General features: G+C 38.8%; 1 protein-coding gene across 1 annotated transcript in view; it reads right to left on the reverse strand.

The window, feature by feature from the left end:
- arhgap39 (Rho GTPase activating protein 39) overlaps nt 1-25,724 on the reverse strand; it is a 70,128-nt gene that overhangs the window by 25,764 nt on the left and 18,640 nt on the right. Inside the window, exons 2-4 of the mRNA XM_082147155.1 lie at nt 14,968-15,345; nt 7,933-9,094; nt 284-448 (exon numbers count right to left, since the gene is read on the reverse strand). Of these exons, the coding sequence (XP_082003281.1) occupies nt 284-448; nt 7,933-9,094; nt 14,968-15,345 (1,705 nt within the window). The remainder of the gene's footprint in view (nt 1-283; nt 449-7,932; nt 9,095-14,967; nt 15,346-25,724) is intronic.

Here is a 25,724-nt window from a genome sequence, read left to right on the forward strand (position 1 = left end):
CTAACTATATCCAAGTTATTCATACGTTTACTTGATAAAAAAAAGTGCAGATTTCACAGCAAAAAGACACGAGCTGAAGGAGGACGTTTGTACAATTACATTAATAGACTTTCACTAGCCAAAAAAGTCTAAACTATCAATCAGACGACAGAAGGACTGGAGGAGAAAGTTTTCATCATTTAGAGACCTCAGGAATTCATGTATGGAATTTGATACTGTAGGCTTTATAGGGTTAAAATCCATGTTTTTGTGCATAAAACACTGGTGATGATGATGAGTGTACCTGGGTGTGCTTGTTGAAGTGTTTGGATGCCCAGTTCTCGATGTCCGTCTCCGAGGAGGGTTTGCGGAGCGTGAACTCTGGGAAAACGCCACAGCTCGCACTGGGCATCATGTTCCTGGCGTTCCGGCTGGCCTCGAACTGGGAACACGCTCCCAGATCTTCCGACTTGGGAAGAAAGAAAACATTGTATGTTGATGCTGAAGAGCAGCATTCAGAGCAGAGGAAGAACAGATATTAAACCGCATCTCAGCCTCGGGTCGGGTCAAGAGGAGCAGGGAGAGGAAATGAGTCAATCCCCCAAAATAATGAGAACAATCAAACAAGCAAAAATACCTCCTTCAGGCTATTACACGCTTATGAAATTTCAAATGATTCAACCGGTTTTCTCCAGTGGCACTTCATTGGTTATGAAACGCATCATGCAAAGTTACATGAAACAAAACAACACAACACAAACACCTAAAAAAATAGGAAAAATACGGAGAAGATGTTTACATTTTCTGAAGGAAATTTGAGTGGTAATGCTATGGGGTTATGGATGGTTGCTAGGGCGTTGCTAAGAAGTTATAAATAGTTATTAGAAAGTTAAATGAAAACTGTAGCATCTCAAACTACAAGCTACTCCTAATTTAAACTAGTTAAACCAAGACAAAACACCCTAGTACAGGCTATAGTCTATAAATAAGCAACTAGGAAGGTACTAATTACAAAGGAGAAAATTAACCCTCTGCTGCTGTTCGCTAGTTTTTTACTTAAAAATGTTAAAGAATTTTTTTCTTCATCGGAATAATCCGAAACTTCGTAAAGGTTTTGGCACTTGCTATGTGAAAAAAAAATAAAAATCATGGACATGATTTGAAAAGGTTAAAGTGTCCTGAAAAACATAGTCACACTTGTGCTCCTCGCGGTCAAAAAAGAGTGCATTGGAAATGAATGGGCGACGAATTTCCTCTAGTGGAAGCGTTTGGTACTGCGGCCAAACAACATCTGACTGAAAGATCATTTGTTGAGATATCAACATCAAATTTGAAACACATGCTGTTTTGATTTATGGCTTTGACGGTCTCACAATTTTAGAGTAAAACGTGTTTTGGAAAATATAAATTTCATATAAAAAAATATTTTTTCATTTATTGTTGAGTATTTTTCATAAAAAAATTCAAGTTCACTTTTTTCAATATTTTTCACTTCAGAAATAATCTGCCAAGTGTCTTATTTAAAAAGACCAAACTTAAGTCTGTGCTCCAACTAAAATATAGTACAATCAGTTCATTGAACTGAAAGAGATTTCAGTCATGCAGAGCAGCACCAAAGGGCTAATTCTGCAATTAGAGCATTTATCTGTAAAACATCTAAAGCAGATCATACTTAATTTTACAATAAATTAGAAAAGATTTGCTGTTGGGGTAAGAAAAATTGTAATAAAAAAAGAATTCCAAAAATGTATTCATAATTAGCCTCACGAGTAAATGCATCTAGTTTGAAAGACGCAAAAATAACTAATAATGAAAATATAATTTTTTGTAGTGATACATATTTTCCTTTTTAAAAAATATGTTCAAACGAATCATTCATCATTAGTCATTTACTTTAACAGTGACTTGTTCAATTAATATGTGAATTATTTATTTACATGAACTGAGTATTGTAATGAGTCAATCTGAGAGATTGAGATTCAGAACACCAGTTTATGCTGTTTGATGAGATGGAGGTCATGGAAGGTGACGAGAACACGAGGGACAATGAATGTGCCCTTGCTAAATGACTTCATATTTTTGGGTTCAGAAATAAACTTAATTTGACATAGCAGAGAAATCATCAATCCTAATGACTCCTGTGAGAATGATTACCACTTCATAATGAAGCACATTTTAAACAGCTGGCAAACGGCACCGCAGCGTCAATGCTCCCTCTGATCACATGTTTTCTTTTAAGTGATCAGATGCACCATTTTCAGCAGCTGGAACATAAAACAGGTGGAAAAAACCCCACAGAGGCACATTGAAGGAGAGCTCGGGACTTTTATGTGATCAAGCACCTCACAACTTCCTCAAAAAACATAAAAATGTAGTTAGCTATAATGATTTTAATATGAATCGTACAGAATGAATTTCAAATATTGATGGTAATATTTCAAAAGGCTGATTTTGTGCTCTGGTTCTGCATTGCGTGTCTATATTTGAGCGCTAGCACCTATTATTTCTGTGTGGCAGCTTGAGGAACGACGGCTGATTTCTCAGTGAAAGTTTCATGGCCGCAGGCGTTCTTGATCAACACGATTAATAAATGAGTCACGCAGCGTCCTCTCCTCCATCGCTTCAGTTCACTCCATCTTCTCTTTCATCCGTCTGTGGATCACGCTGCTTCAGGAGCACATTTGGAGCACTCCTCTCCTCATTAACTCATCATGATTATTCAGTGTCGATATATTTATTTATTTTTTGGTGATGGGAAGAACTGCGGAGGACTGTCCAGAGGTGCGTTTCCCAAAGCCAACGATGGTCGAAAGTCCCGTTATTAAAGGAGTAGTTCACTTTAAAAAGAAAATTACCCCATGATTTACTCGCCCTCAAGCCTTCTAGGTGTATATGACTTTCTTCTTTCAGACGAATCAATCAGAGTTATATTAAAGGGATGTTTCGGAGTGATTTCAACTTAGGGTCCTTTGCACCATGACCTCGAGCCAAACACCGACCCTTTTTTCCCTTGGTCGAGCATTATTAAAGTTAGAGCTTATTTAGAGATATCAGCCGGATGGTTTAGTGCAGGCGCTAATGGATCCAAGGCTGTATCTCGTAAATTACTCCACTAATAATGCCCAGAATGGTACCAAACTTCTACAGTAGTACAAATAGGTTCTGTACTCATAAAACGAGGCATTGGAAAGTTTGTAAGTACATCAGGAGTTTAGTTAAATAACACTTGCCTGATGGCTAATGCTACCGCTAACCCTGACGTCGACGTCACTTCAGTGATTTTCGGAAAAGCACGTAAAAGTCCTGGCAGAAAGCGATGCATAAGGATGTAGTGTAACATGCATGTTGACAACTTAGTGTTAACTAATAATTGTTGCAAACTGGTACTACCAACAAAATACGAGTGTATTCCTGGAGCTGGGCGTTGTTACACTACATCCTTATGCATCGCTTTCTGCCGGGACTTTTATGTGCTTTTCTCAAACCACTGAAGTGACGTCGACGTCCGGGTTAGCGGTAGCATTAGCCATCAGGCAAGTGTTCTTTAAATAAACTCCTGATGTACTTACAAACTTTCCAATGCCTCGTACAGAACCTATTTGTACTACTTTAGAAGTTTGGTACCATTCTGGGCATTATTAGTGGAGTAATTTACGAGATACAGCCTTGGATCCATTAGCGCCTGCACTAAACCATCCGGCTGATATCTCTAAATATGCTCTAACTTTAATAATGCTCGACCAAGGAAAAAAGGCTTCGGGGGGGGGGGGGGGGGGGGTGTTTGGCTCGAGGTCATGGTGCAAACAACCCTAGGTCGAATTTACTCCGAACCATCCGTTTAATAAACACCCTGACGCTTCCGAGCTTTATAATGGCAGTGGATTGCAACCATCAGTATGAAGCTCAAAAAAGTGCATCCATCATCATAAACGAACTCCACAAACGGCTCCGGGGGGTTAATAAAGGCCTTCTGAAGCGAAGCGATGCATTTGTGTAAGAAAGATATTCATATTTCCAAACAGGTAATTCACTACTCCTTTAACAACACAATTCAACGGAACTTGCGACCATTTGCTTTGGGAAACACAGCCCAGATCATATTTCACCCCAAATATAATTTGAAAAATAAATATATTAATTGATAAAAATATATATTTCTGTCATGACAAAACTTTCAGAGTGTTTGGCACGGTAATGGCTTTGACAATGTTGATGTGTTTGGTCTTGGAGGAACAGATCTGCAATGCAGCTCCTGCTGTTATATTAAAGGTATAGCGGAGGATGTTTTACTTCCTGGTGGGTAACCTATACTATTGGTCCTCCTAATTGTCAATCATTCTGGTGAATCAATCAAACTTTTCAAAAAGTGGAGAGGGCGGGTCTTATCTAAAATTTGGAAAGATCCTCCGCTATACCTTTAATGTACACTAATATTTTTAGATCTATAGTTTTTATTATGATAACTGTAAATTGTATTGTTTTTTTTTTTTTAACTACTTTGTAATTTTGGATAAAATGTAAATGTAAAAAAAAGCTGTATTTTTTCTTTTGCATTCAAGTAATGAGACTTTCAGGGGGAAATGAGTTCAATATCAATGGTCATAAAATATTAAAATAAGTTTTGATTTCCTTATGCAAAATAATATCTATAATATATTTTAGGTGTGAAATGTGAGCCAGACACATGAACGCTAGGAAGCGTGTATGTCCTGGAGCTGGTGTGTGTGTGTGTTTGTGAGGAGGGTGTGGACTCTGACATGATGCCTTTACATAAGCGCAACGACTCTTAAAACTGCACATGCTGAAATATTAATGTTCTTACAGCCGGGCGTGTCTGAGCGAAGAGACGTGTGCATGTTCTGCTGTACAAATGCACGTCTGCCTTCTGTGAGAGCCCGCAACCTTCCCATAAATCTCTGAAAATGGAAAAGTATCATGATTTAAACTCTGTCCGGAGAGCTAGAGTCTGAGCCGACTTCATTTCACGTCATCGCTGCAAATGGTGTTCGGGAATGTTTGGGAAGCAGAATTAATGTAGAGAGTTTGTGTGACACCGTTTTCTACTGGTCCTACTGTCTGCCTCCATTATTATCAGCAAATAGAGCAGAACCAAAAAAAAAAAAAAAAATCCTTTAAGGAAACGCTCACACAGTTTAGCCTCCGAGAACCGTACATCCCAATATACCCAGAACAAAGATATCACTGGTTGGGTAACGGGCGTTGAAAGGTCAGCGTCCCAATTAACCCGACTGGCAGCGTTAAACCAGCGGTTCAGGCCTGATTCGAGCAGGGTGACAGGACATTTAAATGCTCATTATATTGGGCTGAAAGAGCTCAGAGTTCAGCTCAACGCTGACACAAAACACCATCGGAGGATTCCAACTCATTAACGGCCCGAAGCGCCGATGTGTCCAAGAAAAACTTTCCTATTGCGCAATAATAATGCACTCTGACATCATGATACATAATCAAGCAACTTGATTTGAGTGCTATCTCAGTGCTATTAATTAGAAAGTGCTCTGCTTCTGATGTTAAAAAGGCCCATCGAATTTGAGGTTCTTCTATTTGAGGTTTACCGACTTATTGGTTTAGACACCCTAATTACCTTCTCCATTAATTAAAGCAAGGATGATATATATATGAAGAGTTCAGATGCAAAAACGATCATTTTTATCAAGCTCGTATTTTTAAGTTCAGTAATTTCACTTAAATGACAATTAATAGGTAATTTTCATTGCCATTTAAGTAAAATTACTGAATTTAAAAATACGAGCTTGATAAAAATGATCATTCTAGAAAGAAAATTTCATATGGTACTTAGAGGCTTTTGCATCTGAACTCTTCATATACACATTTATTTATTTATTTTCCACACAAAAATGCTGAGTTGTTTCAAACCATGTTTGGGTCAAATATGTGACCCTGGACCACAAAACCAGTCACATGGGTCAAACATTGAGAAAATCCCCTTTAAAGTTGTGCATTTATGTTCACGATTGTGTTGCATTCACTCACAAAAATAAATGTTTTATATATTAACGGTAGGAAATTTACAAAATATCTTCATGGAACATGATCTTTACTTAATATCCTAATGGTTTTTGGCATAAAAGAAAAATCGATAATTTTGACCCAAACAATGTTGGCTATTGCCACAAATATACCCGTGTGACATGTGACTGGTTTTGTGATCCAGGGTCACTTATGGATAAACCTTTTTTATTTTAAACTTTTAAACCCAACGGTTGGGTTTGTCCATATTTGACCCAAGCATGGTTTGAAACAACTCAGCATTTTTTGAGTAAAGCTTTTTTTATTTTATTAAAAAACATTTTGGGAAACTCTGAATTAAGGCTGGAAAACACGCTTTGTGATGTATAATAGAAAAAAATCTGCTCTCATGGAGGTAAAAAATGCCCTTAAAACCAATCCAAGAGGCCTGTGTCGCCTGTATATAAAAAATAATAATTTAAAATGATCTTAACCCACAGGATTTAATATAATATCCTATTTTTTAAAGCTTTTCCTGTAGAACATGTCCTCGCCCCTTGAAAAACTTGCCGCTACAATTCTAGAAGTTTGTAGGCGGTTGCCAAGGTGTTGCTATACAGCGATAGGGCATTCTGGGAGGTTTTTAAAGTGTTATGCGGTTTCTCAAGTTTGTGATCTCCTGTTTTTTTTTCTGGTCCTTCCTTCAATGTGCATCTGTGAGATTCGTCTTCACCTGTTTTATGTTCCTGCAGATGAAAATGGTGCGTCAAATCACTTAACAGCCCAGCTCTCCTGAACAAGACACGTGGTTTATCATTCATGGCAGGAGTCGAAACGCTGCAGGACGATGCACACAAATGTCAGATACTAGAGGTTAGAATGGTTTAGGCTTAACCCAAAGTATAACTCATTTTAAAAGCAATGCTCGACTCACTTAAATCACAGTTGCATAGTATTACAGCACCTACAATAATTGTAATGTGTCCCAGGTATCACAATAGGGGCTGTGTGTTTACACCATAGAGTGTAAAAAAATATGGACGTAGTGTCCGTGACGTCACCCGTAGTGTTTCTGAAAAGCATTTTTGAAGCCCAAAGTGGGCGGAGCCGGCCGACGCCATCTTAGCAGCGTCACTCCCGGATAAACGAAAATGTGCAGCAAGGCGGATTAGCTGAGGTGACGTGACGCTAACAGACAGCAGACAAGCGGCTAGTAGTGACATCAGAGGCAATCAACCTGTCACTCAAGTGGCCACGCCCTTAATTATGCAGAACTTTAAGGCTTAATATAATTTAAGCGGATGAGTTATAAAAAAATTCACCCCCCTCACAGTTTTCATGAAGGGCAAAATTAGCTATATAGACCAAAACCACTTTTTGTAACAGGTTGTAAACATGTTTTATTCTGCTGTAAAGTTAGGCATTTTAACATGGGGCTCTATGGGATTGAGTCTCTTCTGCAGCCGGTCTGAATTGGTTGAATTCTGCAGGATGTCCGGGAGACGTGTGTGTGTGTCGCGTTCTTTATAGGTCCGCCTGGAAACAAATGCCGTGACGCCAAAACCCCTCGTGGAAGAGAAAAGCTGTTGTGTTTACAACTGTGACGATGAGCACTTACCAGGATCAACTAAACGCTGGATTTTCAAAAGTATGTGAAGTTCGCGGCTCCACTGTAGCAGTAAACTTGCACAACGTTCTTGATTGAATAATTTATTAGATGCACGTCAGTCTGTTATATTAGGTATATTATATTGTCACGCCCCTAAACATGGCGCAGAACAAAACAAACTGTGATTGGTTGCGTTACATGTCATTCAAACATCCTTGGCCAAGAAAAGTTGCGATAGAGTCCAGACCTTCTGCCGTCAGTGTGAAGGTCTGGCTACGCGAGACTACCAACCCGGTGCGAAAGCCCCTAATGTTTCGAGCTTCTGATGCAGTGTGCATGTATCTGTGCATTACCTGCGAGGGATGGAGGTAAGGTTCAGGTGATGCCAGGTTGGTTTGCATGGACAGACTCTTTTCTAGAAGCGCCTGAGGAAATGCCAGTCTGTCCAGGGTGGCCCGTTTCCAGTGGCTTTCCTGCTGTGCCAGCGCCTCGTCTTCACTGAAAGCCCGAACCACCGGCCCAGGCAGCGGCAGGGGCGTCGCCCCGTCACTTTCATACCCATCTTTCCCTCCCTGATCCGAGGACACGCCCCCTCGCTGATGTAACATCTGCTGAGCCTCCCATGCCAACCGGGCCTGAGTGATCATCGCCCCGAGACCCAATCCCATGCCGTCCCCCTCTCCTCCCGGCAAAGACGGCTTCCGGTTCTTACGTTTTCTGTTGCCACCATTGAGATCGTGACTGTGCTGTAGCGTAAAAGAGCCACCGTAAGAAAATCCCGCCGATAGGCTATTAGAACTGGTCCCGTAGCTCATCAAACGTTCAGTCGTGCGAAATCGAGGGGAGGATCCAGATTGCTCAACATAAACTAGTTGTTTTACATATTCCCGCCCAGCGGCGCTATACTCCCGTCCACTAGAGTTATAATCCCGCCCACTTGAGCTGTAGTCACGCCCACTTGAGCTATAATCCCGCCCACTTGAGCTGTAGTCACGCCCACTTGAGCTATAGTCCCGATCGCCTTGGTTAGGTGTCTTCTCGGGCGTTGAGCTGCGCTGTCTCGTCAACACAAGTTGACCGTAAGGAGACGGGCTTTGCTTGGGCGAGTGATAAAGACCTGGTTTTCGTGCCGGAGATCTGTCAGAACCAAAAAAGGCGGGGTCGCAGTGCATGTCAGTGGGCGGTTCCTCATAAATAGGCGGGGACTGGTAATCCGAGGGCGGTTCCTCATATAAAGGAGGCTCGTACGCATAGCGAGGGGATGATGGCTGGGAATCGCCCGAGCATCGGCGTTGAGTGCCGCTTAACTCCGCCCTCTTCAGGAATGGAGACTGTGATGTGGGCCGGTCCTGCAGGGAAAGGGGCGGGGCTTCAGGGTCCGATGGGGCGGTGCTGGACGAGAGTCTGGATCGTGGGGAGGAACTGGAGTATCCGTTTCCCTGCGTCAGAAAACTGGGTTCCCGATCCGACACCTTGATGAGCATCCTCTCTCTGGTGCCAGTGCCCCATCGAAACCTGAACGAGAGAAAACAAGACTGTTTTTAATATTGATTACAGTGGTTATCATGAAAAGTAAAGTAATAATTATTTAATTTATTTTAAATAATACATTTTTAATGAAATACATATTATATTTATTTTATCTATTTATCTATATCTAAATTCTATTTATATTTATATATATTATTTTATCTTTTTAATCTTTATCTTTTTATTTTATTTTACTTTACTTTCATGATATAATAAACAGTTATTTATTTACTTATTATTATTATTAAAGGGAAAAGAAAAATAAGACTCTTTTATAATAAATCAGATTTTCTTTACAATTTATCTTTATTATTTTAATAAAATAAATGTTCTTCTTATTTTATTTTACGTTTTATAATACGGACCCTTTATTAAAAAGTAAATCAAATCGTATTTACTATTAAACAGAAAAGAGAACATAAGACTAAAAATGAATACGAACTTCTTTACTATTTATCAAAGGGGTCATACCTTGTAAAATTAAATAAAATATGAACATTTATTTTGAATAAAATAAGCTTGTTTTGCTCTGTAGACGTTCTCCTAAACTTCAGACCTCAAAACTCACTTTCCAGTCCAAAAAAGTTATTTTATTTATTAAGCACTTTTACACAACTGACCATTGAACAAAGTGCTGTACAATATCTAAAACGCATAAAGACAAACATAAAAACACAACACTAAAACCACACTTAAAATAACAGCGAAATAAACCCCTCAGTTTTAAAACACGAACAACTTCTATACCCCATGATAAAGATGTCTTGCTCTGAAATGATCACAAACCATTTTGTTTCTCAAATGTGATGAATTTCCAAGTGAAACTCAATGAGAAAAATAAATGCAAATTAAATGGGAAATATTCCATGAGCAAGTGACTGGATGATACAAAGTGTCACTATTTAACACGAGGGATTGATGATATCAGCTGAAAGAAAGTTGTTTCAGTATTTTAATGAGAATATTATGTTTGTTCAAATTACTAACACTAACTATGAGCAGTAATAAAAGTGATGTTTGACTTTAGATCATTTACCGCTAAAAATCTCAGTCCTTCAAAGGCCGTTTTTAAAGATCTAAATCTAAGAGGTCTGTGAGTTTAAAGCGCACAGAAAAGGCCCCTGAGCGTTAAAGAAAAAAAAGTGTGTAAAATCAATTCAGCACTTGGCCACCAAGGGCCGATGAAGGCTCCCCATGACCAGACTGGATTACGCAGCCAAATGTGTGTGTGTGTGTGTGTGTGTGTGTGTGTGTGTGTGTGTGTGTGTGTGTGTGTGTGTGTGTGTGTCCTTTAGCAGCCGGATTAAAACTCCGAACACAAGAAACTTATCTCTCACTCAGTCTCTCTCCCAAGCAAGAGACCCACTACAAAGTGAGCAGTGTTTTCCTTTGGATATTAATTATTCATGGATATCCGACCTTCAAATCAATTTACACATTCTATGGCTCTCTCTTCTTTCATTTCCTCGGCCTCCTCCTTCTCTGTCAGACAAAATCATTTCACGACCCTCCCTTTCTCGTCCCCGCGTTCCTCAAGGGATGAAACTATTTAAGTGCGACACTGTTTGAATAATGAATCTAAAAAACAGCTTGAAGCATTACAGCTGTGTCTTTCAATATCACCTTTTAATCCATTCTTCTTCTTTTTTTGCATGTGCATGCAAATTCATAAACATCTCTCACTATTACGCATCAAGCCATCCGGCATTAAGCGTGCAAATGCTGAGTGCAACACCGACCGCCCACTTCTCTGGGTTTCCGGAAAGAATTCAGCAGTTAAAGGAAAAATCACACTGTGTACTTGGTGGCTTTTACAGAGGCATATTTCATTGTATAAGAACCTCAGAGCTCATGATGCATCGGGTCTGACAGGTTTATCGGTCAAAAGCCTTGGTGAGCATAAGAGACTTCTTTTGGAAACATTTAAAAATCCTAATTTTTCCAAACTTTTGACCAGTAGTGTCTTGCTTTCTCTATTAAGTGGGATTTTCAGACATTTGTGCTCTACTCAACATAAAGAAAATCAACATACTGTACAGTAGGGATGCATGATATATCGGTATCGGCCAATATATGTTCATTTTTAACGTTATCATTATCGGCCTGATATGAAAATTAGGCCCTGTTTACACGTACATGGTTATTTTGAAAAACGGAGACATTTCCCTTCGGTTGTGCCCCTCGTTTACACACAAACGGAGAATTCGCCTCTGAAAACGATTCTTTCTAAAAACTCCGGCCAGAGTGGAGATTTTGGAAAACTCTGTTTGCACGTTTGCATGTAAACTGAGAAAAACTGAGTTTTAGGCAGGCGACGTCACAGTATGCGACAGAACTTGCACTGCGTCAAAGGTGCGACCTATATTTTCGGAATTCTGATTGGCTAACATGGGCTTGAGCTTCTCGTTACACTGCCACCTACAGGTTTGGCATGCTATTGATGGCATATACACGGGTTTGTGTAAACGAACACTTTTCTGAAAACGGAGAGGGTGAAATGTCCGTTTATGCAAATAACCGGCCACATGTAAACGTAGCCTTATAGGCTGATATATTACAGCCGATAAATAATGGATAATTGTCTTCGGCTGAGACGCTTCAGATGTGCACTGTTCAACATGATGGGTTTGAATTTACATTTACATTTAATCATTTAGCAAATGCTTTTATCCAAAGTGACTTACAAATGAGGAGAGCAATAGAAGCAATCAGAACAACAAGAGTCTAACAGCTCTCAGTTAGTCTAGCACAGTACACATAGCAAGTTTTTTTTTTTTTAACAAATAGAATAGTATAGAAAAGAAAAGAAAAGAAAAGAAAAGAAAAGAAAAGAAAAGAAAAGAAAAGAAAAGAAAAGAAAAGAAAAGAAAAGGTAAGTGCTAGTATTAATTGGGCAGGTGCTGACACAAAAGATGTGTCTTTAGAATTTTTTTTAATTGCTTGAAATATGATTGGAATCACTTCAAAAAGGAAAATACAGCATGTGCATGGCAAGTCTGTCAAATAGACTACATAAAATTATAATGAGAACATCATTATAATTGTGTTTCGGACATGGCTTTTAATGATGGCTAAAAATTATATAAAACTTTGGATTTAGATTTATCGTCCAATATATCGGTTATCAGCTTTCAAATATAAAGAATTATCGGTTATCGGTATAGACCAAAATTGTCGGTGGATCTCTACTGTACAGAATACATATATACTGCAGAAACAGCATGCATTGTATTGTGCACATATAGAGACAGGAAGCTGTTTATTTCTGGTCCAGTCAATCTATCAAAACCACTTACAGCGATGATCTAACGAAACTAATAAAAACAAGAATTGTCCGACTTTAAGAGCGTCTGAAGACTGTACTGGGACTTCCTCCGATGTCGACTGGGTCTCAGCGATGCCGAGGGTGAAATTAAAAGTGATTCTGGGATGTTTTCACAGTTCCTCCAGGGCTCGACAGTGTGAGCGTTTCACTCGCATTTGCTCCACATATATTTCAATATTGCTAGATAGATAGATATGGATGATGGCTGGACAGTTAGATAGATAGATATATAGATAGATAGATAGATAGATAGATAGATAGATAGATAGATAGATAGATAGATAGATAGATAGATAGATAGATAGACTGACAGACAGAAAGACGGACGGACGGACAGATGGATAGATGGATAGATGGATAGATAGGACCTGTTCTGCTTTTTTCCCATGTTCATCTTTCTTTAGTGTGTAATGTTGCTGTTTGAGCATGAACAAGTTTGGGAGTTCTTCTCTATATCAGTGTCAGTGTTTCTGAACTCCTGAAACGCCTCCATTGTAGTCTTGAGTTTCTTCCGGGAACGAACACGTCACAATATTTCTCATTATAATAATTCATACGCAGAATAAAGGGGCGGGGCCTGGTTGAGTTAGTTAGTAGTGTGTTAAACTGGCGGTTATGGTAAGAGGCGGGACATTTCCCAAACACACTCGAAGCGCTCGACCAATCACAACACACTGATCCAGCCGACCAATCAGAGCACAGTGTGCTTTTCAGAAGGAGGGGCTTCATAGAGACAGGAACTAAACAGAGCATTACTGACAGACTGGGAAGAGAGGAGCCGCAACAATGGAGAATATGAGGAAAATAATGTGTTTTTGGAACATTCAAGCATGAAAAGTAGATCCGAAAAGTAGATTCTAGTAGATTCCCAACAATAAAATCAAAATTTTGTAAAAGTGCATAATATGGCCTCTTTAAAAAAAAACAGCAAAGTAGCGCTGCACAAATAAAAAAAATTAAATAAAAAAAAATGACAGATTACAGCTGCCACAAGTAGTTAATTGTGAGAAGTGTTGTTTACAGCCAAGTGGTAGTAGTCCCACACAGTGCTGTTTTGTAAGGGAAGTGTGCTTGAAACTGAACCTGTGTTTGATTGTCTGTAACACACAAGCGAATAGTTCCTCAAAAACAGCTCTTTTATGGATCCTGAGAGTCGAGCTATTGTCCATAAGCAGTGAGTAAAGCTGCTTTGGTCATTTGTCTTTGTCAGGCTGAAGGAGGAGCGTCTGTTTCAGATGTAAAACTTGATCTGATCAATGTATTCTGTGCTTCAGCGGTTATGGTAAGGGGCGGGACATTTCCCAAAACATGCTAGAATCGCTCGACCAATCACTGGTCCAGCTGACCAATCAGAGCTCATTGTGCTTTTCAGAAGGAGGGGCTTCATAGAGAAGAAACTAAACAGAGCGTTACTGACAGACTGGGAAGAGAGGAGGTGCAACAATGGAGAATATGGGGGAAATAATCAACATTCAAGCATGAAAAACACATTTTAACTACACTACAAAGTTTTTTTTTTTAAAGGGGTGGTGTAATGCCCTTTTCAAAAGATGTAAAATAAGTCTTATGTGTATGTGAACCCCACAGATATTTTTATATAGCATGTTAAAATTGTCACTTTTTGAGGGTGAGCTATAAACGCTTTTTGTGTGTTTCCCTTTAAATGCAAATGAGCTGCTGCTCCCGGCACAGAGGGCGGAGCTTCAAGAGCTCCTGTCCTTTTACCTCACACACACATGCACTGAAAAAGATAATTTTTTTCGCCTTTTATGTTCAAACCAGAGTCAGACAATGATGGAGAGACTCAAGAAGAAGTGACAACATGTAGAAGCAACAGGACATTTCTGAATGGTTAGTTGATGAATTTATGTAGCTTATGTGTAGTTATTTTCTAGTCATTGATTAGCATATTCTGTCTTGATAATCTATAAATTGCGTTCCCGGGGGCGGGGTTTATGGAAATTCTAGGGTTGGTGATGTCACTAACCCGGGAGGAATGTGGTGTAGTCTCTACCAGCCGTTTGTTGTAGTCCTTAAAAAGCGATTTCTTTAAAAGCAAATATCTCCCTTTGCTTTGAACTTTGAGCGTCCTAACTTTGCAGATGTTGTTTATGCTCAAACAGCAACATTACACACTAACTAAAGTTAGAAAAGTCAAATCATAATCAACCCCCCATTTAATGCACTCCTAAATGTTTCATCTCACCTCTCTCTCGTGTAAAGGATTGACTGTCTTCTGAACAGGGCGGAGGAGCAGCAGCTCATTTGCATTTAAAGGGACACACGCGAAAAAGGCGCGTTTTTGCTCACACCCAAAAAGGGGCAACTTTGACAAGCTATAATAAATTATCTGGGTAGTATTTTGAACTGGAATTTCACAGACACACTCGGGGGACACCATAGATTTATATTACATCTTGTGAAAGGGGGGTATAATATGTCACCTTTGAACATGGGGAAAATAATGAACATTCAAGCATAAAAAACACATTATTTGATACATTTTCACTACGCTTCATTGTTTTGGACTCACCTCTCTCCCTCCTCGGCGGTGGACGTCTTCTCCTCGTGCTCCTGTGATGAGGTGGTGCTGACGGCGCTGCGGGCCGGGCTGCTGTCGGCACTGGTCGTGGTCGCGGGCGGACCCATGTTGGTGTTCTGCTTCAGCGTCTGAAGCTTAGCGAGCGGGATGATGTCACAGCTTTGTGGGCGGTGCCAAACGGTGCACTGGGTAGAAGCGTTATAGTAGTAGAATCGGGACGTTTTGGAGTCGAAAAGCTCCCACCACTGGTCCTGTCCGCTGCGCTTGATCCGCACGCCCGGCGGGGCGTCCCAAACACACTCGCCCGTGAGCAGGTTAGCGTACATGCGCTCCCGGGTGCGCGGCTCGATGATTTCCACCCATTCCAACCTAAACACACACACAGAAACATGCTCTATGCTGAATTAATGATAATTAATTTATAATGAATTAATGGATGGTATTAATAATAAAAACAATTCCAGTCATATTTTTACCACAAAACCAAAGAGGAAATATATGTATATATGTGTGTGTGTGTGTGTGTGTGTGTGTGTGTGTGTGTGTGTGTGTGTATACACACATAATATAATTAATAAAACGTTGTTTTTTTTCTACGTGAGTAATATTACAGTTACAGTAATATTTAAATATAATGTGTGACAGTGTTTAAACTAATTGTCATTACAGAACATCATAACGGTTCTTTATGCATACTCGTTCATTCAAAAATAAATAAAAATATATAATTGGGTTTTGGGGTTAAATATGTTTTGTGAGATGCACCTACAGAAAGAGAAAGCCATGATGTCAGAGAGAGGACAGTCATACAGGATTACAGTCATATAGAGTCATCATGATTTATCATACGAGTCACGAATCACGTTCAGGATGTTTCTTTACCAGCATCATCAGTGTGTGTTTGTGTGTGTGTGTGTGTGTGTGTGTGTGTGTGTGTGTGTGTGTGTGTGTGTGTGTGTGTGTGTGTGTGTGTGTTTCTGTGAGTGTGTGGATATGTGGATGTGTGTGTGTCTGTGAGTGTGTGTGTGTGTGTGTGTGTGTGTGTGTGTGTGTGTGTGTGTGTGTGTGTGTGTGTGTGTGTGTGTGTGTGTGTGTGTGTGTGTGTTGTGTGTGTGTGTGTGTGTGTGTGTGTGTGTGTGTGTGTGTGTGTGTGTGTGTGTGTGTGTCTGTGTGTGTCTGTGTCTGTGAGTGTGTGTGTAAGAGTGTGTCTGTGTAAATGTGTGTGTATGTCTAAGAGAGTGTGTTGGTTGGTGTGTGTGTGTGTGTGTGTGTGTGTGTGTGTGTGTGTGTGTGTGTGTGTGTGTGTGTGTGTGTGTGTGTGTGTGTGTGTGGTGTGTGTGTGTGTGTGTGTGTGTGTGTGAAAGTGTGTCTGTGTGTGTAGCTGGTAACGATGTTAGTCTGTTTGTACAGTGTGTGTGATATACAACATAAGCAGCATGTGTGTAAGAGTGTGTCTGTGTAAATGTGTGTGTATGTCTAAGAGAGTGTGTTGGTTGGTGTGTGTGTGTGTGTGTGTGTGTGTGTGTGTGTGTGTGTGTGTGTGTGTGTGTGTGTGTGTGTGTGTGTGTGTGTGTGTGTGTGTGTGTGTGTGTGTGTGTGTGTGTGAAAGTGTGTCTGTGTGTGTAGCTGGTAACGATGTTAGTCTGTTTGTACAGTGTGTGTGATATACAACATAAGCAGCAAACCACAACTGACAGTAAGATGCTTGTTTCACAAGATCGCTTCATCTGTTTACATGGTTCATAATTTATAAGTCTGAATAAAAAATGGAATAAAATCTTAAAACTTAAATGTAAAAACTAAAAAATATTGTGAGGTCTACATGTTCAAAGCTGAAACAAAAACATTTCCTCCCTCAAGCCGTGTGTTTATCTGTGTTCAGATTTTATTTTCACTGTGTGTGTGTGTGTGTGTGTGTGTGTGTATGTGTGATAATCAGCTCTGTTAATCCCATAGTAAATTTCTTCTGATCCTATAATCAAATCTAATCTGCCCTGATCCAGGATAACCTGATCGTTCAAATCCTGCTGAAAGCATTTTTGGGAAGCTGGTCAGAGGGGATTCTGGGTAATTTGATCTGTCTGGATCTTCCATCTGAATGTGCTGAAGCATATGATCAGATTCCACTCCTCAGGATTTCAATATGTTCACCTAATGGATCTTCACAAAACGGTGTTATTCAGGAGGTGCTTCGGTGTCTATTCTTAAGAGAAGTGCTCGAGACCCGAGATCACGGTTACGTTCGGCTGTTGGGAATGCATTTCTAGATTTACTGTAAAGTGACTGATGAAACCAAAAGGCATCAGTGTTGGGGAAAGTTACTTTTGAAAGTAATGCATTACAATATTGCGTTATTCTCTAAAAAAAAAGTAACTAATTGCGATACTTAGTTACTTTTTATGGAAAGTAATGCGTTACATTTTCTCACCTGGGCTGGGCTTGCTTGTTTATTTTTTTTTTATTAAGATAAAGTTCTATTTTTGGCAAATGTAAAGGCAATTTCACATCAAGGGCCCTATTTTAACGATCTGAAACGCAAGTATCAAACGCGAAACGCAAGTAACTTTGTGGGCGAATCTCGGGTTGGATCCCGGATCCCGACGCAAATCTAAAATGTGTTGGTCTGAAGTAGCTTCATTACTCATAGGTGTGGTTTGGGCGTAACGTGAAATAAACCAATCAGAGCGTCATCTCACATTCCCTTTAAGAGCAGGCGCGCTTGTTCCATGGCGGATTGCTATTATAAAGGCGGATTTGCCAGACGCACGCCAGGAGCGGTTCACAGCCGGTTGCAGTTTTCTGAAACTGCAAAATAGCACCAGGGAACATTTGCGCCAGAACACGCCTCCTCTTTTCGCTGAACCGCCCCCGGGAGCGCAAGTTCATTCCCTAATTTACCGGCGTGCGTCTGTGGAGGGAAAAGTCAGCTGTGCGTCGGGTGCAAAATAGGAATAATACATGCGTCGGTGTACAAAGGCAGTTGCGCTGGGTGCAAGATAGGGCCCCAAAAGTGAAATGAGCAAAAGTGAATAAGCCTAAAGCTGAAGGAAATGCAGATTCACTCCTGTACAGTAGAGGGCGCCGCTCAAATAAACCTTTCTCACAGAAGAATAGGACGCAGGAGAAGAAAGATCAACACTATTACTTCAGAAATAAAAACAACAAAATGAAACACAAATATGATGTTTATTTAAAGTCATTTTTGTGTATTAGTATGGTTAAATTGGATCATCGAAGGCAAGCAGCAAAGACATTGGTTAATAAAGTGACATTAAATACATAAAGTATATTTGTGTTATATAACGTTATTGCTTGTTCTGAGTTTGCATTTCACTGTTTTTATTCATTTTGAGGGATACTGAATCTGTTTTTTGTGCAAGTGAGATGAGTAATGCTCACATTTAGTCTAGAACTATAATAATAACCATCATGTTTCCACACAACGCCTCTGCATTTACTCATGATTTCTCTTAACATGAGGACAGGAGCTGTCAGTCAATAAATGGGGAAACTTATGGGTTAACTTAACTTGCATTACTTATTTGAATCAGATATTTTGTTGCAAATTTAAAATAAATTTTAGTTTACTAGTTACTTAAAAAAGAAATCTCATTATGTAACTCGCATTACTTGTAACACAGATACATGTTTTAACAGTATATTTAGTTCAGTTATCATCCCAGAAATACACTGAGGTTCATAAGCTTGGGTTAGTAAGATCTTTTAACGTTTTTGAAAGAATTTAATACTTTTATTCAGCAAAGATGTATTAAATTGATCAAACAAGACAGAAATGACATTTATAATGTTACAAAAGATACAAGTAAATGCTGCTCTTTTGAACTTTCTATTAATCAAACCCTGAATCCTATTCCTGAAAAATAAAATGAATCACTGTTTCCACAAAAATATGACGGTTTTCAACATTGATAATAATCAAAATAGTTTCTCGAGCATCAAATCATCACATTAGAGTGATTTCTGAAGGATCCTGTGACACTGAAGACTGGAGTGATGATGCTGAAAATTCAGCTTTGATCACAGGAATAAATTACATTTAGCATTATATTCACATAGAAAACAGTTATTTTAAATGGTAATTATAGGCTATTTCTCAATATTTTTACTGTATTTTTGATCAAATAAATGCAGCCTTGCTGAGCAGAAGAGACTTCTTACAAACCCCAGTCTATTGAACAGTAGTGTTTGCCTTTTTAATACATTTTTGGTGTTGAAGTTTTCTAATGTCTGACAGTTCAATGAACTAATAAAGAAAGAGATGTTGAACATGATCTCATTCATCAGTGGACATTTAAAGCACATTGCATTGAGGGACACATTGGCTATTCAAAACAATAATAATCTTGTTTCCCTAATTTTTTTTCTTGTTTTAAGCATTAACTCGCTTCATTTTGCTTCTCAAGTAAATGTATCTTGATTTAAGAAGAGAAAAATACTGAGGAAGACGTTTTTTGCCGTGCAGAGATTATTGAAAGGTAACATTAGTGATTGTTTAAACCCTCTCAGCGTAATGGTTTGATGACTGTGATCTTACGGGTGGAGTGGAACAGATGCACTGCTATTGATTGAAGGCTTTCTGCTGCAGTGCCGTTAACAACCGCAATTACTGAGCGCTTTACAAAGACGCCCTTTACACGGCGCCACTCATCATGCAGAGGGATTTAAGGCTGTCAATCAAACACGCTGCTGTCATTCACCGAGCGGTCAAGATGACCACAAAAAGCAGCAGGTGAAATCCCAGAGCCGATGTATATAATGCAGAACTACAACTCAGACAAATAACACACAATTATTAAGATCAGAACTGTGCCGTATGATTACACTTATTTCAACAGAGCATAAAAATACTGTTTTGCGCTCTCAAAAATGACTCGAACACTTTGTCCTTCAGTCCAGATGCAGATGCATCAGTGTATTGCTAAGACACACTGCAAAAAAGGATGTTCTTCCATGGTATTTTTGTCTTGTTTTTCAGTTCAAGCACCTAAAAATTCTTAAATCAACATACATTTGGAGACATCAACATATATTTGAGATTTTAAGTCTTGTTGCCTAAAAAAAATTCAAGCAAAAAACATTCTGCCGATGGGATCAGAAAAATAAACTTAATCCAAAGGGGGTAAAATATAATTTTTCGTACCCAATTGGCAAATATATTTTAAGCATAAAATCACTAATACAAATAAAAGCTTTTATCAGCCGATACTGATTATTGGCCGATACATCAGTGCATCTCTACTTAATATCTTAATTCATTTTCCTTCTCAAGTAAATGCATTTTGATTTAAGAATGTTTTTAGATATTTGTACTTGAAACCTACACAAAAATACTGAGGAAGAACACTTTTTTTTTTTTTTGCAGTGCAGAAGGTCAAAGGTCACATGGTGACCATCTTCTCATCAGTCTATTAACCTCTCCGGCTCCTTTCTATCTATTTTCCTTTCTACGACCTGCCCTTTACCTCTCTCACCGATTCTATAGAGATATCCTCATCTGTCCTTCATCATGCAGATAATCCAGAGCACAGGGATTTAACGTGACGAAAACGCTCCGCAAATGACAATGAGAGTTCATCTGATAACAGGAGAAAGACTTAAACACTGACTTGTGACTCCAGGCTTCTACAGAATCAGAACTTAAGGGCCTTGTGGCTAACCTTGAAAGGTTTACAAGGTACAGATAAAAATCAATTTCTCTGTGTATGTGATACAAGGGATTTTTACTTCTCTGCAACACAACTGTTGTCCTTTACAGAAAAAGAGAGAAAGAACAGGCAGAAAAGGAAACAGAGAGAGAGAGAGGGAGAGAGAGAGAGAGAGAGAGAGAGAGAGAGAGAGAGAGAGAGAGAGAGAGAGAGAGAGAGAGAGAGAGAGATCCTCAGTGAAGTGAGACGGATGCTAGTATTAGCCCATAATTCTCCATGTTCTTCACTAACACGCATCACCTTGGCCGCAAACCTCATTTTAAAGACTCCACACTGTTATTAATGGTGTTCACTCGAGTCAAGCATCACTACAGCTCATACTCATGGTTATGGATTTGAACTGACTGCTCAGACTGAGCATTAAATGCTTGTGCTACAGACATGAATGACATTTGTGAGCAACCGTCTAGCAACCACCTAATAATGCCCTAGAAACTACCCAGAAATCACTACTAACTGCCTAGCAACGCCCTAGCAACAATCTAGAATATCCTAGAAACCATACAGCAGTGTTGTAGCAAACACACAATAATCCCTAGTAGCCAATGTAATGCCTTAGAACCCAGCCCAGAATATCCTAGTAACAACATAGCAACATCCAAGCAACCACTCAATATTCCACAGGAACTGCATAGCAACACCCTAGCAACCACCCAGAATTCCCTAGTAACATTAAAGCAACATCCAATCACCCACCCAGAAATCCCTACCAACTGTATAGCAACATCCTAGTAACAACATAGCAACCTCCTAGCAACCACCCAGAATATACTAGAAACACAATACATAGCAACATCCTAGCAACCACCCAGAATTCCCTAGTAACTGCATAGGAACATATTAGCACCAACCCAGAACACTTTAGTAACTTCATAGCAACGCCCTAGCAACCACCCAGAATTCCCTATAGTAACCTCAAAGCACCATCCAAGCATTCACCCAGAAATCCCTAGTAACTGCATAGCAACATCCTAGTAACAATCTAGAATATATATAGAAACCATACAGCAAGTAGTAACCACCCAATAATCCCTATAGTAACCACACAGCAATGGATTCTACCCAGAATTCACAAGTAACATTGTAGCAACGCCCTAGCAACGACCCAGAATTCCCTTGTTACTACATAGGAACATATTAGCACCAACCCAAAACACTTTAGTAACCGCATAGCAACAGCCTAGAAACTAACCAGAATTCCCTAGTAACCTTGCAGCAACGCCCTAGCAACGACCCAGAATTCCCTTGTAACTGTATAGCAACATTCTAGCACCCGGCCAGAATACTTTGGTAACCGCATAGCAACACCCTAGAAACTACCCAGAATTCATTAGTAACCTCATAGCAATGACTCATTGTAACTGCCTAGCAACATTCTAGCAAACCACAGCCCAGAATATCCTAGAAACCATACAGCAACATTGTAGCATTCACCCAGTAATCCCTAGTAAACACATAGCAACATCCTAGCAACCACCCAGAATATAAGTGCCGCATAGCAATGGCCTATAGCAGCCAGCACCCATATTTTCTTTGGAAAAAATTGTGACGTAACTATCTGTAACGGTTTACATGAAGTAAACGACACCCATGAGACAGTTTCTCTGCAAAAGCACAATTTAGATTTAACTTTACAATGCAAATGACAAACATTTTTCCTGAATAATTCATCTAAGTGCTTTAAAAGCTGCACATTTCTCTTTTGAGCGCGACGCATGGTGTTTCTGTGAAGGTGTTTCCCATTTATGTTCAGCCAAAGGTGAAAAAGACAGGATGAAAGAGAAGCGGATGACAGAGGAAGAGAGAGATGAGTCAATCAGGCCTGTCGCCGTAAAAGTCAATTAGTAGAACGGACACTGACATCTAATTTCAAACAGAATTAATGGAGCGATCGCTGTCTCCAACTCATGAAGTAAAATCTATTTATAGATCAAGATCAAAGACAATCCAGTGGGGTCAGAGCACGACTTCTAAGACATTTTGCACAAATAATTATTATATTATAACCAATATATAACCAAATTATTTAACAAATAATAGTTTACAGAAAATGGTTCAGAAAGGAGGGGCTAATAAACCTGGAGATTCTGTTCACCCACATTAGGACGTCAAATCTGGGATTCAACTGAATAAAACAAAATATTACGCTAAAAATGTCGTGTAGAATTTACAATTTTCACTCAAAAATAAACAGCAAGTATATAACACATTGAATTTAGAAAATTTGAAACTGAAATAATAATAATAATCCAAAAATCGTTGTTTTATCAACAACTCTAAAAAAAAAGAATTTTTTACAGTGTAGTTTATGCTTATTGATAAACTTGCAAATTAAGGAAAATATATATATAAAACAATAACTTTGGTATACTATAGACCTGTGTATTTCGTTAAATTTAATTCATTGTATGGCTTTTAATTAAATTGTTATAACTATCTTGTACATGTTTGAAAATATTTATTTAAAAAATGTGCATTTAAGACTGAAATATTATTTTCTTGTAAAATGTACTCCAGTAATCTTTGTTTTAACAACTCTTTTTACAGTGTATATACTTTATGCTTATTGATAAAATTATATTGTCTCTAAATTAAAGGAAAAATGTATATATATACAACATAAAACAATAACTTTGCTATAGATACTGTATGTGTATTTAGTTTAATTTAATTAATTTTATAACCTTTAATTTTATTGTTATTATGAAAAATCATTGTTTACAGTGTAGTTTATGCTTATTGATAAACTTCAAATTAAAGAAAACATATATGCAAAAAACAATAACTTTGCTATAGACGTGTAACGTGTATTTAATTTAATTAATTTTGAATTAAATTATTATTATTACTATAATCTTGTGCATGTTTAAAAATATATTTTAAATAAATACATTTTTCTACAAGTACATTTAAAAAAAACGCATTAACAAGGTCAAATTGTGAATAATGTGTTGTTGTGGCTGGACCGTTTCTCTCAGCTCTTTTCCACAGACATAATCTGACGCCTCGACCTACCGATCATCATTTATCCTAATAAAACCACATCTATTCGCTCCTCTGGATCTCGCAGCGCCTCAGATTCATCAGATATATGTGTCGCAGTAGCTCTGCATTCATCCTGACCTTCACACAAGCTGAGAAACCTGGAGAAAACTGTGTGTGTGACTGCAGTGAACACACTGAATCTGCATCACGACCGCTAAGGGTTTTTCAGTGGCTGGTGGAGATATCTGGTAAAACAAGGGGGTTGATGGTTAATACAGTGCACAAGCAGTCAATCTGAATATAAACCACAGCAGGATCATCAGACGGGGACTTAGGTCACTTCTTTAGGGGTTTGTTATGCAATAATGACTGGCTGACTGTATGTGCATATAATATTTAATATTATTATCAGGATCAGCCAGAAGTTTTACTTGTGTCAGAATTTGTCACTGGATTTCTGGTAAGAGCATTGCGTTAACAACGCAAGGTTGTGGGTTCGATCCCAGGGGATTGCACATACCTATGTATAAATGTATAGGATAACGCAATGTAAGTCGCTTTGGATAAAAGCGTCTGCCAAAATGCATAAATGTAAATGTCACACCTTTTCTATCTCACATCTTTTTTGAATTTCGAGCAAATATTGTGTAAAATACATGTTTTTAGTTTAGTTTGATTTAGTTTCAGCAAATTCTATCTCTTTTGTATCATTAAAATGTTTCACAAATACGTAATGTATACACATTTTAATTTAAAGAAGCTCTATGTAGAATTCAGAAACCCGTGTTATAGCGACACCGGTGGCCGTTGGGTGAACTGCAGCAGCACTAACATACAAGAGACTGAACGTGATTCAAGACCCTGATATTCTCACAGCAAAGGTCTTTTTCATTCTTTGCTTAGAAATAAAAACTATAATTTTAACTAAATTATTATTAATTTAACAGTTAATGGCAGCAGCTTTGTAGTGTAATATAAGCGAATGAATTGGAGCGGGAGCAAATGAGTTCTCAAAAGTGGACACACCCTTAATTATGCAGAACTTTAAGGCTTAATATAATTTAAACGGATGAGTAATAAAAAAATTCACCCCCCTCACAGTCGTCATGAAGGGCAAAATTAGCTGTTTAGACCACTTTTTGCTCCAGGTTGTAAAACATGTTTTATTCTGCTGTAAAGTTGGGCATTTCAACATGGGGGAGATGCAGATTTGACTCACTTCTGCAGCCAGCCTCAAGTGGCCAGTTGATGAATTGCCGTTTAATTCACTTCCGTGTCGGTTTCAAGAGAGAGACAGGGAGGTTGCCACTTGGTATAGATATGTATATATATATATATATATGGGAGATAAACTGTTAAATTGTTTGTATCTATATTGTGTTACAATATTTTATCTTTATACAATATCTTTTTTTTTGCTCGAAATAAACTTTAATTAAATCAAATCAAAAAAGTTTCAAATACTGCAGCGATACTGTTAACGAACATCCAGACGCTGTAGGATTGAAAATAATCCAAGATATTTGAAATGAACAAAGACATTTGCTTTACTGTTTTCCACAAGGACCTTTAGGAGATCCCAAAGACTCAGAGGGGCTGATAGTGATCAAGGCCTGTAGGACAAGATTTGTGAACTTCAGGGGTCGATGACTTGGCACACCTTTAGTACAATGGGGGAAGTTGTAATGATCTGATTGGTCAGTTTGAATGTCTCACATTTGGGTTTTAGTCACATGGTCAGGGAAAGGATACATTAAAGCAGCGCTCAGTAAGACTGGCTGTTTTCTCGCAGGTTTCTCTCTCGAGCTCCCCCTACAGTTTCGGAGTATATATATATTATGAGAAAACTGTCGTAAACTCGTTGTCAACACTCACCCCTCCCATCTCGCTCAGGCCATGTGCATTTGTTTTCAGAGAAGCCGGCGAACAAACGGAGCCATGTCAACTGAAGTATGTATGATTCTCAGAAGAATATCATATAAATGTTGAGATAGTGTATATTTGTATTGTGTTGCCAAACGTAATCAGTAACATTAT

Source organism: Leuciscus leuciscus (genome assembly GCF_965113295.1).
Source record: "Leuciscus leuciscus genome assembly, chromosome: 19".
Taxonomy (NCBI): domain Eukaryota; kingdom Metazoa; phylum Chordata; class Actinopteri; order Cypriniformes; family Leuciscidae; genus Leuciscus; species Leuciscus leuciscus.